The following is a 14,683-nucleotide window of genomic DNA, read 5'->3' as shown; positions in this document are numbered from 1 at the left end:
CATCACCAACTCCCGGAGTTTACTCAAACTCATGTCCATTGAGTCAGTGATGCCATCCAGCCATCTCATCCTCTGTCGTCCCCTTCTCATCCTGCCCCAAATCCCTCCCAGCAACAGGGTCTTTTCCAGTGAGTCAACTCTTCACAAGAGGTGGCCAAAGTACTGGAGTTTCAGCTTCAGCATCAGTCCTTCCAATGAACACCCAGGACTGACCTCCTTTAGGATGGACTGGTTGGATCTCCTTGCAGTCCAAGGGACTCTCAAGAGACCTCTCCAACACCACAGTTCAAAAGCATCAACTCTTCGGCGCTCAGCTTTCTTCACAGTCCAACTCTCACATCCATACATGACCACTGGAAAAACCATACCCTTGACTAGACAGATCTTTGTTGGCAAAGTAATGTCTCTGCTTTTTAATATGCTAACTAGGTTGGTCATAACTTTCCTTCCAAGGAGTAAGCGTCTTTTAATTTCATGGCTGCAATCACCATCTGCAGTGATTTTGGAGCCCCAAAAAATAAAGTCAGCCACTGTTTCCAGTTTCCCCACCTATTTGCCATGAAGTGATGGGACCTGATGCCATGATCTTAGTTTTCTGAATGTTGAGCTTTAAGCCAACTTTTTCACTCTCCTCTTTCACTTGCATCAAGAGGCTCTTTAGTTCCTCTTCACTTTCTGCTATAAGGCTGGTGTCATCTGCATATCTGAGGTTATTGATATTTCTCCCCACAATCTTGATTCCAGCTTGTGCTTCCTCCAGCCCATTGATTCTCATGATGTACTTTGCATATAAGTTAAATAAGCAGGGTGACAATATACAGCCTTGACGTACTCCTTTTCCTATTTGGAACCAGTTTGTTGTTCCATGTCCAGTTCTAACTGTTGCTTCCTGACCTGAATATAGGTTTCTCAAGAGGCAGGTCAGGTGGTCTGGTATTCCCATCTCTTTCAGAATTTTCCACCCATGCAGTCAAAGGCTTTGGCATAGTCAATAAAGCAGAAATAGACGCTTCTCTGGAACTCTCTTGCTTTTTCAATTATCCTGCGGATGTTGGCAATTTGATCTCTGATTCCTCTGCCTTTTCTAAAATGAGCTTGTCCTAAACAAGCATGGTACCCAAAGCCAGGGCAGCTATAATAGGACAGCAGATGATTCACGTAAAGACATGGCATGGAAATCTCTGCTGAAAGAGGTTTCCACTGGTATCCTTGCTAGCAAGTTATTGACTCTTTATTTTCTCAAAGTTACTAAATGGAATATAGTCTTGTTATGGACCTGAGAAAAGGAAATGTGTGAAAACTAGAGAGCTGGTCTGTGTCACCACTCATGCAGTTTAAGTAAATCTGGGGTTGGTTGGTTGGTGGGTGGATTTTTCACCATCCCATGGACACATAATCTTTCTTTCCAGAAAACTCAGAGACATTAGTTGAGCCTTGTTCCCCAGAATCTATTTTGTTCAGAGTCCATGAGTTGCTGTGGATCACAAGACAGAGGTTAAGAGGCTTAGTCACCATTAGCCATCGTCTGTACAGCATGCTCTGTAAGAGCTAAAAACTCTTATATGAGGATATCTCAACTACAGAGCTGCCATTTGTCATCTATCAATATGTTTTACTTCCTAGATATAGTGTTTATTGTTCCATTTTAGATAACCTATGGTAATAATAAAAGAAACATATCATCCCTCTGGGCAAGATAGATGGACCACAGCAAGAGTATGACTTAATGCATACATCTATTCTTTGGGTCCTTGGTTAAAGGGATGTATATCCTTCAGTGTTACACCTATTGGTAACATCCTTTACAACAACCAGAGTACTACACATGTATAATATATCTAGTGTCGCAACACATTCAGCAGTATCAATCACTACTACTTGATGGCCCAAAAGTTCCAACCCACAAAATTACATTAGCAACATCTTAGCAAGATGGCAGAAAAAGAAGTCCTAGACCTTCCTCCCCCACAGATTTAACAATAAAATTACAGAGTACTTCTGTGAGAAATCCAGAATCCAATTAAAATATTCATGCACCCCAGATGAGCATGAAGCCAACATCTTCAACCAGTAGGGAATTCCTGACACTCTCCACCTTCTTTGATCAGAGCCCTTCTGTACACCTCACACTGAGGGGCATTTGACTAGAAATCACTGACTTCTATCTTCTTCCTGGAGAAGAAATTGAAATATTGTAAATTCAACTGATTTATACCAGGTTTCTGGAGAGATTATCATCTATACAAATAGGAATGGATGCCAGGTTGAAGAGGGTGTCTCTGAAAATAAAGACATAAACCTTGCACCAGGATATGCAATACCATAAACAGACACTAGAAGGAGACCCAGGACAGTGATTTACCACAGCATCTGCTAGCCTCAGTACTACAATGGGGAGAAGTACTGAGTAAAAATCAGCCAGCTTCTTCAAACTAAAGATTACACACAAAAGTCAGAGAGGACATATATCTAGAAAAGGCTTGAGAGGTCTCCAGAATCTCTAGCCAGGCTTTGTTGAAGTCCTCCCTGTATGAGACCAGATTACAGGGTTTGGAAGAGCCAACTGATTCTTCAGATGTTAAAAATCTCAATAAGAAAAATAACAAAATACACAATGAAACAGGCAATCATGACACATTTAAATGAACAACTAAATCTCCAGAAACTGAACCTAAAATAAATAGAAATACATGAATTGCCAGAGAATGTAAAATTACCATGGTAAGAATGCTTAGTGACTTAAAGAGAGCACAGACAATGTAACAAAATGGCATGGGGGGGGGGTGGGAAATGTGTGAACAAAATGACACTATCAACAGAGGTGTAAACTATGAATGAAAACCAGACAAATTCTGGAACCAAAGAATAGAAAAACTAAATTGAAAAATTTATGAGAAGGACTAAACAACAGACTTGACCAGGCAGAAGACAGAATCAACCAACTTAAAGACCGAACTTTTGAAATTACCAAAGCAAAGGATCAAAAAGAAAAACAAATAAAGAAAAATGAAGAGAGCTAAAAGGACTTATGGAACACATTCAAGTGGAACAACATGAACATTATGGGAGTCACAAAATAGGAAAGAAAGGAGCAGAGAAACAATTTGAAGAATTAATAGCCAAAATTTTCCAAGTCCAAGGAGACAAATAGAAAGTCAAGTTGGAACACCAATTGAGATAGGTCTAAAGAGACCTATCCTGAGGTACATTATAATCATATAATCAAAAGCCACAAACAAAGAGAGAATCTTGAAAGCAACAAGACAGAAACAACTTGTTATGCACAAGAGAGTGCCTATTAGATTATCTGCAGATTTTCAACAGAGATTTTGCAGCCTAGAAAGAAATGGAATGATAAATTCAATGAAAAAAAAAAAAAAAACCACTGCAAATCAAGAATACTACATCCAGCAAAACTGTCCTTTAAAAGAAGAAGGAAGACTTTCTCAAACAAAAGATGAAGAAGTTTATCATCACTTGATCAGACCTATATGAAATGCTTAAAGGAGTCCTCCAAGTTGAAGCAAAGGGACAATAAGCAGCAACACAATACCATGTAAAAGTCTAAAATCCCTGACAAAGTAAAGAGACAAATACAGAATCTTGTGGCTTGTATTGTAGATGAGTGTCTTTTCATTTGTTTGTATCTTCCTCAGCTTCTTTCACTGATGTCTTTATTGTTGTCAAGTTGTTCAGTCTTGCCCAACTCTTTGCGAACCCGTGGACTGTGGTCCACCAGTCTTCTCTGTCCATGAGATTTCCCAGGCAAGAATACTGGAATGGGTTGCCATTTCTTTTTCCAGGGGATCTTCCCAACCCAGGGATCGAACCCATGTCTCCTGCTTGACAGGCAGATTCTTTACCACTGAGCCACCTGGGAAACCAGAGATTAGCATGATGTGATGACTTATGTTTTCCAAATACAACTCTTTCACCTCCCTAGCTAAATTTTCTTTTGATGAAATGTTTAAGGTGATTGTTTTCTTAATTTCCTTTTCTAACAGATTTTTAATTCATGGAAATGAAACAAATTTCTGTATATTAATTTTGCATCCTACAACTTTACAAAATTAGTTTATCAGTTGTTATGTTTTATAAATCATCACTTCAGTAAACCAGATCTGAAAGAGACACGTGCACCCCAATGTTCATCGCAGCACTGTTTATAATAGCCAGGACATGGAAGCAACCTAGATGCCCATCAGCAGATGAATGGATAAGGAAGCTGTGGTACATATACACCATGGAATATTACTCAGCCGTTAAAAAGAATTCATTTGAACCAGTTCTAATGAGATGGATGAAACTGGAGCCCATTATACAGAGTGAAGTAAGCCAGAAAGATAAAGAACATTACAGCATACTAACACATATATATGGAATTTAGAAAGATGGTAACGACAACCCTATATGCAAAACAGAAAAAGAGACACAGATGTACAGAACAGGATTTTATATATAGTTTTATGTCATCTGCAAATAGTGACAGTTTTACTCTGTCTTTTCCAATAAGGATCCTTTGAATTTTTTTCTGTCTGTTTTCTATGGCTAGGATTTCCAATACTATGTTTAATAAAAGTGAAAAAAGTGAGTATCCTTGTCTTGATCCCAGTCTTAAATAAAATGTTTTCAGCATTTCAGTAAGTATGATTATGGCTGTATGTTTATCATATATAACCTTTAATTATGTTCCTTTTCTACCCACTTAGTCAACTGTCTTTATCATAAATGGATGTTGAATTTTGCCAAAAGCTTTTTCTGAATCTATGGACTTGATCGTATAATTTGATTTTTTTATTCTTCAATTTGTTAATGTGGCATATCACATGGATTCATTTGTGACTATTGAACCATCCTTGCATCCTTGAGCTAAATCTCACTTGACATGGTGTGTATTTATTTTGAAGTACTTTTAAATTTACTTTTCTAATATTTTGTTGATGATTTTTGCATCTATGTTTACCAGTGATATCAATTTGTATTTGTGTGTGTGTGTGTGTGTGTGTGAGTATCTTTGGCAAATCTAGACAGCATATTAAAAAGCAGAGACATTACTTTGCCACCAAAGGTCCATATAGTCAAAGTTATGGTTTTTCCAGTAGTCTATATGGATGTGAGAGTTGGACCATAAAGAAAGCTTAGTGGCAAAAAATTGATGCTTTTGAAATATGGTGTTGGAGAAAACTCATGAGAGTCTTTTGGACTGCAAGGAGATCAAACCCATTGACCCTAAAGGAAATCAGTCCTGAATATTCATTGGAAGGACTGATGCTGAAGCTGAAACTCCAATACTTTGGCCACTTGATGCAAAGAACTGACTCCTTGGAAAAGACCCTGATGCTGGGAAAGATTGAAGGCAGTAGGGGAAAATGATGACAGAGGGTGAGATGGTTAGATGGTATCACTGATTCCATGGACATGAGTTTGAGCAACCTTAGGGAGTTGATGATGGACAGGGAAGCTTGGCATGCTGTAGTGCATGGAGTCGCTAAGAGTCAGACACAACTGAGTAAGTGAACTGAACTGAGTATCTTTGTCTGGTTTTGGAATCAGGGTAATGCTGGTTTTAATGAATAAGTTTGGGAGTTTTTCTTCTACTTCAATTTTTTTGGAAATTTTGAAAGAATAGCTATTGTTTTCTTCAAATGTATAATAGAAATACCCTGTGAAGCTGTCTGATCCTGGACATTTGTTTTGTGGACATTTCTTCTTGATTCAATCTTGGAAAATAGTACCTTTCTAGGAATGTATCCATTTCTAAAGGATGTTGTGCATTGATTGGCACATAGTTGGTTACAATAATCTCCTATGATCCTTTGTTTCTGTTGTGCCATTTATAATTTCTCCTCTTTCATTTCCGATTTTATTTATTTGAACTATTTTTTCTTGATGAATCCAGTTAAAGGTTTGTCCATTTTCTTCCATTCTCAAAATTAGTTCTTAGTTTTATTGATCTATTCCATTGTTTGGGGATTTAGTCTTTGCTTCATTTTTGCTACTCTGATCTTTCTTCTTTTTTTCCTTCTACTTAACTTTGTGTTTTATTCGTTCTTATTTCCCAGTTTCTTTAGGTGTAAGGTTGCTGCTGCTGCTAAGTCGCTTCAGTCGTGTCCGACTCTGTGCAACCCCATAGATGGCAGCCCACCAGGCTCCCCCATCCCTGGGATTCTCCAGGCAAGAACACTGGAGTGGGTTGCCATTTCCTTCTCCAATGCATGAAAGTGAAAAGTGAAAGTGAAGTCGCTCTGTCATGTCCGACTCTTTGCATCCCATGGAGTGCAATCCACCAGGCTCCTCCATCCATGGAATTTTCCAGGCAAGAGTACTGGAGTGGGGTGCCATTGCCTTCTCCAAGGTGTAAGGTTAGATTACTTATTTGAGATTTTTCTTGTTTCTTTAGGTAGACTTATATTGCTATAAACTTCCCTCTTAGAACTGCCTTTGCTTCATCCCATATATTTTTTAAAATTTATTTATTTTAATTGGAGGCTAATTACAATATTTTAGTGGGTTTTGCCATACATTGACATGAATCAGCCATGGGTGTACATGTGATCCCCATCCTGAACACCCCCCCATCTCCCTCCCCATCCCATCCCTCAGGGTCACCCCAGTGCACCAGCCCTGAGTACCTGTCTCATGCATTGAACCTGGACCCCATAGATTCTTTATCATTGTGTTTCTATTTTCATTTGTCTCCAGGTGCTTTTTTTATTTCCTCTTTGATTTCTTCAGTGACCCCTTGGCTGTTTAGTAACCACATCATATGTTTGTATATTGTACAGTTTCCTCTTTTAGTTGACTTTTTTATTCACATAGAATTGTGCTTGATATGACTTCAAATTTCTTAAATTTATTAAGATTTTTCTTGCAGCTTAAAATGTGATATGCTGAATAATATTCCACATATACTTGAAAAGAATGTGTGTTCTGCTGCTTTGGGATGAAATGTTCTGTATACAGTGAACCCCCTGCATACAAACCTTCAAGCTGAGAACGTGCAAAGAAGCGAGTGTACACCCGTATGTCCAATCAGACAGTTTGTCCCTGTGTCTGGCATACATTGTCACATGTGTGCACCCTTTACAAGTGCTTCTGCTTCCATATACTTTACTGCACAGCAGTAAAATTGTGAAAGTGGTGTCTCTACTTTTTAACAGACTAAGTTTGTCATAGCTTTTCCTCCAAGGAGCAAGCGTCTTTCCTTTAAAGAAGCAAGAAATTTTATTTACAATCTTTTCATATTTACTTCTATGTATTTTGCTTGTTTTAACACTTATATTTAGATTTTTAAAAGAATATTTAATGCTATTCAAGGTGATATTTTATTCCACTTTATTCTGTTCAATTCTTCCATAGCAATTTTGTGCATCTGCCATATATGTACCTTATGACATAAGATTATAATTATTTATTTCTCCTTTATCCACTGGATTATAACTGCCATGAAGTTATAGTTCCTTAAACTAGCACAAAAAAGATCCTCACAAATGCTATCTGTATGAATAAACAAGCTAAATAAATAAACCTCTATAAGAACTTTCCATTGGCATAGCCCTCTACCCTCCATCATTGCCCACTCTCCCCTCAATTTCAAAAAAATCACTTTGCCAACAAAGGTCCATATAGGCAAAGCTATGGATTATCCAATTAGTCATTTATGGATGTGAGAGCTGGATCATAAATGAGGACCAAAGAATTTATGCTTTTGAATTGTGGTGCTGCAAAAGACTCTTGAGAGTCCCTTGGACTACAAGGAGATCAAACCAGCAAATCCTAAAGGAAATCAACCCTGAATATTCATTGGAGGAACTGATGCTGAAGCCGAAACTCCAATACTTTGGCCACCTGATATGATGAAATGACTCATTGGAAAAGACTGTGATGCTGGGAAAGATTGAAGGCAAAAGGAGACGAGGACAACAGGATAAGATGGTTAGATAGAATCACTGACTCAGTGGACATGAATCTGAGCAAACTCTGGGAGATGGTGAAGGAAAGGGATGCCTGGTGTGCTGCAATCCATGGGGTCTCAGAGTTAGACATAACTTAGCAACTGAACAACAACAACAATTTTCATTGTGTTGATTTTCATTGATCTGATTTGAACTGAAGCAGTTACTGAAAGAGAATGATTTCATCATATCACTTGTTTTAATTTAACTCAGGATTGTTTACATTAACTCTTTTAATAAAAATTTAGTATTAACTGAGCAAAAATCTATTTTTGCTTCTTTTCACACACAAAAAGTCAAAAAGCACTTAACTTTTGAGTCTCACATATTACACTTTGAGAAGGGACTGTGCACACAATATAAAGTTATTTTAGTTTATTTACTAGAGAATCTACAAATCAAAGTTCAATGCTACTTTGGATACTGCGGGGTAGAAGAATTTTTACAAAGTAAACATGTAAGAGATGTGATCATCAACTGCTAGAGTTACTCAGCAAATTATTGATCGCTAATAAATCGCTAATTACTTACCTGACCTTAAAACAACACGGAGAAACAGCTTCCACTATCCTGATGGAAGAGCAAGTTGAGGAGAAAGTGCGGCCAGGATCAACACACACTTAGCGTGACACTGCAGCTGGAAATATTTTTTCCCTTGAACTTTTCTAGATAGTCATTTTGCCTCCTTTTGAGGATCACCAGCTCATCCTTGATGGCCTTTCAGGACCTTCTGGATCAAGTTGGAGGCCTGGGGAGATTCCAGATCCTTCAGATGGTTTTCTTTTGTATCTCTAGCCTCATAGTGTACCCTCACATCCTACTGGAGAACTTCACTGCAGCCATCCCTGGACATCGCTGCTGGGTCCACATCTTGGACAATGACACTGACTCTGCAAATGACACTGGGACCCTCAGTCAAGATGCCCTCCTGAGAGTCTCCATCCCACTGGACTCAAACCTGAGGCCAGAGAAGTGTCATCGCTTCAGCCACCCACAGTGGCAGTTCCTTCACCTGAATGGGACCTTCCCCAACATGACTGACCTGGACACAGAGCCCTGTGTGGATGGCTGGATGTATGACCGAAGTTCCTTCTCCTCCACCATCGTAACTGAGGTAAGAGGTCCCATTTACCTCTTGTGAGTACATGATCTGGGTGTTTAGGGGTAACAGAATAATGAACATGCTTCCAGCCTTTAGTCACTAAGTAGGTGCTCATCCTTCATCCTTTCAGGGAATCTTAATTGCCTCTCTACTAAATGCCAGGCACCTATATATTTAATGAGTCTAATGAGCTCCAAAATAGAAATGAACCCTTCTATTATACTACTTTTATCCTTGGGATGACCAAAGTCTAAACAAGTAATTTATGTAATGTGTTAAAAATGTTATACCAGGTCAGTAATGCTCATCACTTGGTTGTATATTACAAATATTTAGTAGACTGATGAAAAACTCCATTCCCAGGCTATATTCCGGAGCAGTCATATTACATCTACTGTAAAGTTCTAATCAGTAAAATGTTCAGTTCAGTTCAGTTCAGTTCAGTCGCTCAGTCGTGTCCGACTCTTTGCAACCCCATGAATCACAGCACGCCAGGCTTCCCTGTCCATCACCAATTCCCAGAGATTACCAAAACTCATGCCCATCGAGTCGGTGATGCCATCTAGCCATCTCATCCTCTGTCTCCCCCTTCTCCTCCTGCCCCCAATCCCTCCCAGCATCAGGGTCTTTTCCAATGAGTCAACTCTTTGCATCAAGTGGCCAAAGTATTGGAGTTTCAGCTTCAACAGCAGTCCTTCCAATGAACACCCAGGACTGATCTCCTTTAGGATGGACTGGTTGGATCTCCTTGCAGTCCAAGGGACTCTCAAGAGTCTTCTCCAACACCACAGTTCAAAGGCATCAATTTTTCGGCGCTCAGCTTTCTTCACAGTCCAACTCTCACATCCATACATGACCACTGGAAAATGTTACATCGCCTCAAATGATTCCACTCTGTGGCCAAGACTGAGAACTATTCAGTCTGATGTAAACTGGAGATTATTAAAACCAACAGATTTAGGGTATACTTCCCTAAGGAAGTTATGTTTAAATGAGACCTGAATAATAAAAGGTCAACTAATGCAGAAAAAAGAAGCTGAAGAGGGTGATAAAGGCCCCAAATATTGAACTTTGCAAGTAATGTTAAGAAGTTTTGACCAGATTTCCACTGAGAGATTTTTAAAGTTTATTTTTAATCAGAGGATAATTGCTTTAAAAAGTTCTGTTGGTTTATGCCATACAACAATATGAATAAACCTTAAGTATACATATGCCCCTTCCTCTTGAATCTCCCTCCCACCCCAACATCCTACCCCTCTAGGTTGTCACAGAGTACTGGGTTGAGCTCCCCGTGTTATATAGCCACTTCCCACTAGCTATTTTACCCATGGTAATGAGATTTTAAGTTGCTGTGAAGCTCTGCAGTGACGGTGTCCTTGTCTTTCAGTGGGACCTGGTATGTAAATCTCAGTCACTGATCTCAGTGGCTAAATTCCTAGTCATGAGTGGAATTCTGGTGGGAGGCATCATGTATGGCTCTTTATCAGACAGGTGAGTATCTCTCAATCACAGCTTTCTTTATTCTCAAGTACTTTCAGCTTATGAATTATTCTTTCATTAAGAAATATCTATTTCAACTTAGTTTTATGAAGCATCAATCATAACAATCTAGAAGTGTTTTATTTAACTTTGATTAATCACTGTGTTCATACAGTTAAATACTCAAAAAATTACAACAAAAAAAGAATACTTATTTCAATTACTTCAGTATTACAAATACTTCAGTATTCTTGCCTTGAGAACCCCATGAACAGCATGAAAAGGCCAAAAGATAGGACACTGAAAGATGAAGTCCCCAGGTCGGTAGGTGCCCAATATACTACTGGAGACCAGTGAAGAACTAACTCCAGAAAGAATGAAGGCACAGAGCCAAAGCAAAAACAACACCCAACTGTGGATGTGACTGGTGAGAGAAGCAAGGTCCAATGCTGTAAAGAGCAATATTGCATAGGAACCTGGAATGTTAGGTCCATGAATCAAAGCAAACTGGAAGTGATCAGACAGGAGGTGGCAAGAGTGAACATCAACATTTTAGGAATCAGCAAACTAAAATGGACTGGAATGGGTGAATTTAACTCACATGACCATTATGTCTGCTACTGTGGGCAAGAATCCCTTAGAAGAGTTGGAGCAGCCATCATAGTCAACAAAAGAGTCCAAAAAGCAGTACTTGGATGCAATCTCAAAAACAACAGAATGATACCTGTTCGTTTCCAAGGCAAACCATTCAATATCACAGTAACCCAAGTCTATGCCCCAATCAGTAATGGTGAAGAAGCTGGAGTTGAGTAGTTCTAAGAAGACCTACAGGACCTTCTAGAACTAACACCCCAAAAAGATGTCCTTTTCATTATATGGGACTAGAATGCAAAAGTGGGAAGTCAAGAAACACCTGGAGTAACAGGCAAATTTGGCTTTGGAGTACAGAATGAAGCAGGGCAAAGGCTAATAGAGTTTTGCCAAGAGAACCCACTGGTCATAGCAAACACCCTCTTCCAACAACACAAGAGAAAACTCTACACATGGACATCACCAGATGGCCAACACTGAGATCAGATTGATTATATTCTTTGCAGCCAAAGATGGAGAAGCTCTATACAGTCAGCAAAAACAAGACTGGGAGCTGACTGTGGCTCAAATCATGAACTCCTTATTGCCAAATTCAGACTTAAATTGAAGAAAGTGGGGAAAACCACTAGACCATTCATGTATGATCTAAGTCAAATCCCTTACGATTAAACAGTGGAAGTGAGAACTAGATTTAAGGGACTAGATCTGATAGACAGAGTGCCTGATGAACTATGGACAGAGGTTCATGACCTTGTACAGGAGACAGGGATCAAGACCATCCCCAAGAAAAAGAAAAAAAGAAAAATGGCTGTCTGAGGAGGCCTTACAAATAGCTGTGAAAAGAAGAGAAGCAAAAAGCAAAGGAGAAAAGGAAAGATATACCCATTTGAATGCAGAATTCCAAAGAATAGCAAGGAGAGGTAAGAAAGCCTTCCTCAGTGATCAGTGCAAAGAAATAGAAGAAAACAACAGAATGGGAAAGGCTAGAGATCTCTTCAAGAAAATTAGAGATACCAAGGGAACATTTCATGCAAAGATGGGCACAATAAAGGACAGAAATGGTATGGACCTAACAGAAACAGAAGATATTTAGAAGAGCTGGCAAGAATACACAGAAGAATTGTACAAAAAAGATCTTCATGATCCAGATAATCACAATGGTGTGATTACTCTCACTCACCTAGAGCCAGACATCCTGGAATGTGAAGTCAAATGGGCCTTAAGAAGCATCACTACAAACAAAGCTAGTGGAGGTGATGGAATTCCAGTTGAGTTATTTCAAATCTTAAAAGATGATGCTGTGAAAGTGCTGCACTCAATATGCCAGCAAATTTGGAAAACTCAGCAGTGGCCACAGGACCAGAAAAGGTCAGTTTTCCTTCCAATCCCAAAGAAAGGCAATGCCAAAGAATGCTCAAACTACTGCACAATTGCACTCATCTCACACACTAGCAAAGTAATGCTCCAACACCTCCAAGCCAGGCTTCAGCAATATGTGAACCATGAACTTCCAGATGTTCAAGCTGGTTTTAGAGAAGGCAGAGGAACCAGAGATCAAATTGCCAACATCTGCTGGATCATTGAAAAAGCAATAAAGTTCCAGAAAAACATCTATTTCTGCTTAATTGACTATGCCAAAGCCTTTGATTGTGTGGATCACAATAAACTGTGGAAAATTCTGAAAGAGATGGGAATACCAGACCACCTGACCTGCCTCTTGAGAAACCTGTATGCAGGTCAGGAAGCAACAGTTAGAACTGGACATGGAACAACAAACTGGTTCCAAATAGGAAAAGGAGTAAGTCAAGGCTGTATATTGTCATCCTGCTTATTTAACTTATATGCGGAGTACAGCATGAGAAATGCTGGGCTGGAGAAAGCACAAGCTGGAATCAAGATTTCTGGCAGAAATATCAATAACCTCAGATATGCAGATGGCACCACCGCTATGGCAGAAAGTGAAGAAGAACTAAAGAGCCTCTTGATGCAAGTGAAAGAGGAGAGTGAAAAAGTTGGCTTAAAGCTCAACATTCAGAAAACTAAGATCATGGCATCTGATCCCATCACTTCATGGCAAATAGATGGAGAAACAGTGGAAACAGTAGCTGACTTTATTTTGGGGAGCTCCAAAAGCACTGCAGATGGTGACTGCAGCCTTGAAATTACAAGACGCTTACTCCTTGGAAGAAAAGTTATGACCAACTTAGACAGCATATTAAAAAGCAGAGACATTACTTTGCCAACAAAGATTTGTCTCGCCAAGGCTATGGTTTTTCCAGTGGTCAAGTATGGATGTGAGAGTTGGACTATAAAGAAAGCTGAGTGCCAAAGAATTGATGCCTTTGAACTGTGGTGTTGGAGAAGACTCTTGAGAGTCCCTTGGACTGCAAGGAGATCCAACCAGTCCATCCTAAAGGAGATCAGTCCTGAGTGTTCATTGTAAGGACTGCTGTTGAAGCTGAAACTGCAATACTTTGGCCATCTGATGTGAAGAGCTGACTCATTTAAAAAGACCCTGATGCTGGGAAAGATTGAAGGAGGGAGGAGAAGGGGACAACAGAGGATGAGATGGTTGGATGGCATCACCGACTCAATGGACATGAGTTTGGATAATCTCTGGGAGTTGGTGACAGACAGGGAGGCCTAGCATGCTGTGGTCCATAGGGTCACAAAGAGTCAGACATGACTGAGCAACTGAACTGAACTGAACTGTATTACAATTACAATATTGTGGGACTTATGTAATCTCCCCAGGAATAGAGATACACAAATGGAGAATTAATCGGTATGATAAGTGCCATTTTGTCAACACTAAGTTCTGCATACAAGATACAGAAACAACATCTCCATCAGACCTGGAGGCATTTCTGGACAGAATTTAGAGAGGGAATGCCATAACATGTAATTTGGAAATAAACAGCTATCTATAGGAACAGAAAGAAGATGTTCCATGACATGGGATTCCACTTCTTTGCACACATCATATGGCTCAAAGTGTTTTTAGCCTTGGCCATGAGCATTGTATTGATTTGCTCCTACGCTCTGTTAGCTGAGTGGTTATGGATGCTCAGAGAATGGTCATCACATCATAGCTACCCATGTGTGATGTGTATAAATCCTATTAAACTAAACATATGGGTACACAGCAATGTGTCATTGGTGGTCTATTGAAAAAGTATGCCATAATTTTTATTTTGATTTTTGCAAAAGCAGTTCTCTAAAGATAACTTTGACAACCATACAATTAATCCAATAACTGCTGTTTCAATATGTATAATCCTCTGATAGTGCTTCTGAAATAGACAATCATTGCCACCACTGAAGTATGTCTCCCACAGACATATTGGAGAACTGAGGAGGGCCTTATCATCCATCTGCATAATGGTAACTGCTGCTCAGCTAAGAACTATGAAACTGGAATTAGTGAAGTGAAAGTCGCTCAGTTGTGTCCCACTCTTTGCAACCCCATGGACTATGCAGCCCATGGAATTCTCCAGGCCAGAATACTGAAGTGGGTAGCTTTTCCCTTCTCCAGAGGATCTTTCCAACCTAGGGA

At 39.5% G+C, this 14,683-nt stretch overlaps 1 protein-coding gene across 1 annotated transcript in view; it reads left to right on the top strand.

Annotated features, from left to right (window-relative positions):
• The first annotated feature begins 8,667 nt into the window (after positions 1-8,667).
• The window catches only part of LOC133066051 (organic anion transporter 7-like), a 29,004-nt gene continuing 22,988 nt past the window's right edge, over positions 8,668-14,683 (top strand). Inside the window, exons 1-2 of the mRNA XM_061156733.1 lie at positions 8,668-9,069; positions 10,445-10,548. Of these exons, the coding sequence (XP_061012716.1) occupies positions 8,668-9,069; positions 10,445-10,548 (506 nt within the window). The remainder of the gene's footprint in view (positions 9,070-10,444; positions 10,549-14,683) is intronic.

The sequence above is a fragment of the Dama dama genome, chromosome 2, assembly GCF_033118175.1.
Source record: "Dama dama isolate Ldn47 chromosome 2, ASM3311817v1, whole genome shotgun sequence".
In the NCBI taxonomy this organism is placed as follows: Eukaryota; Metazoa; Chordata; class Mammalia; order Artiodactyla; family Cervidae; genus Dama; species Dama dama.
The sequence above is the reverse complement of the archived record's forward strand: the minus strand, read 5'-3'. Positions and strand labels throughout refer to the sequence as shown.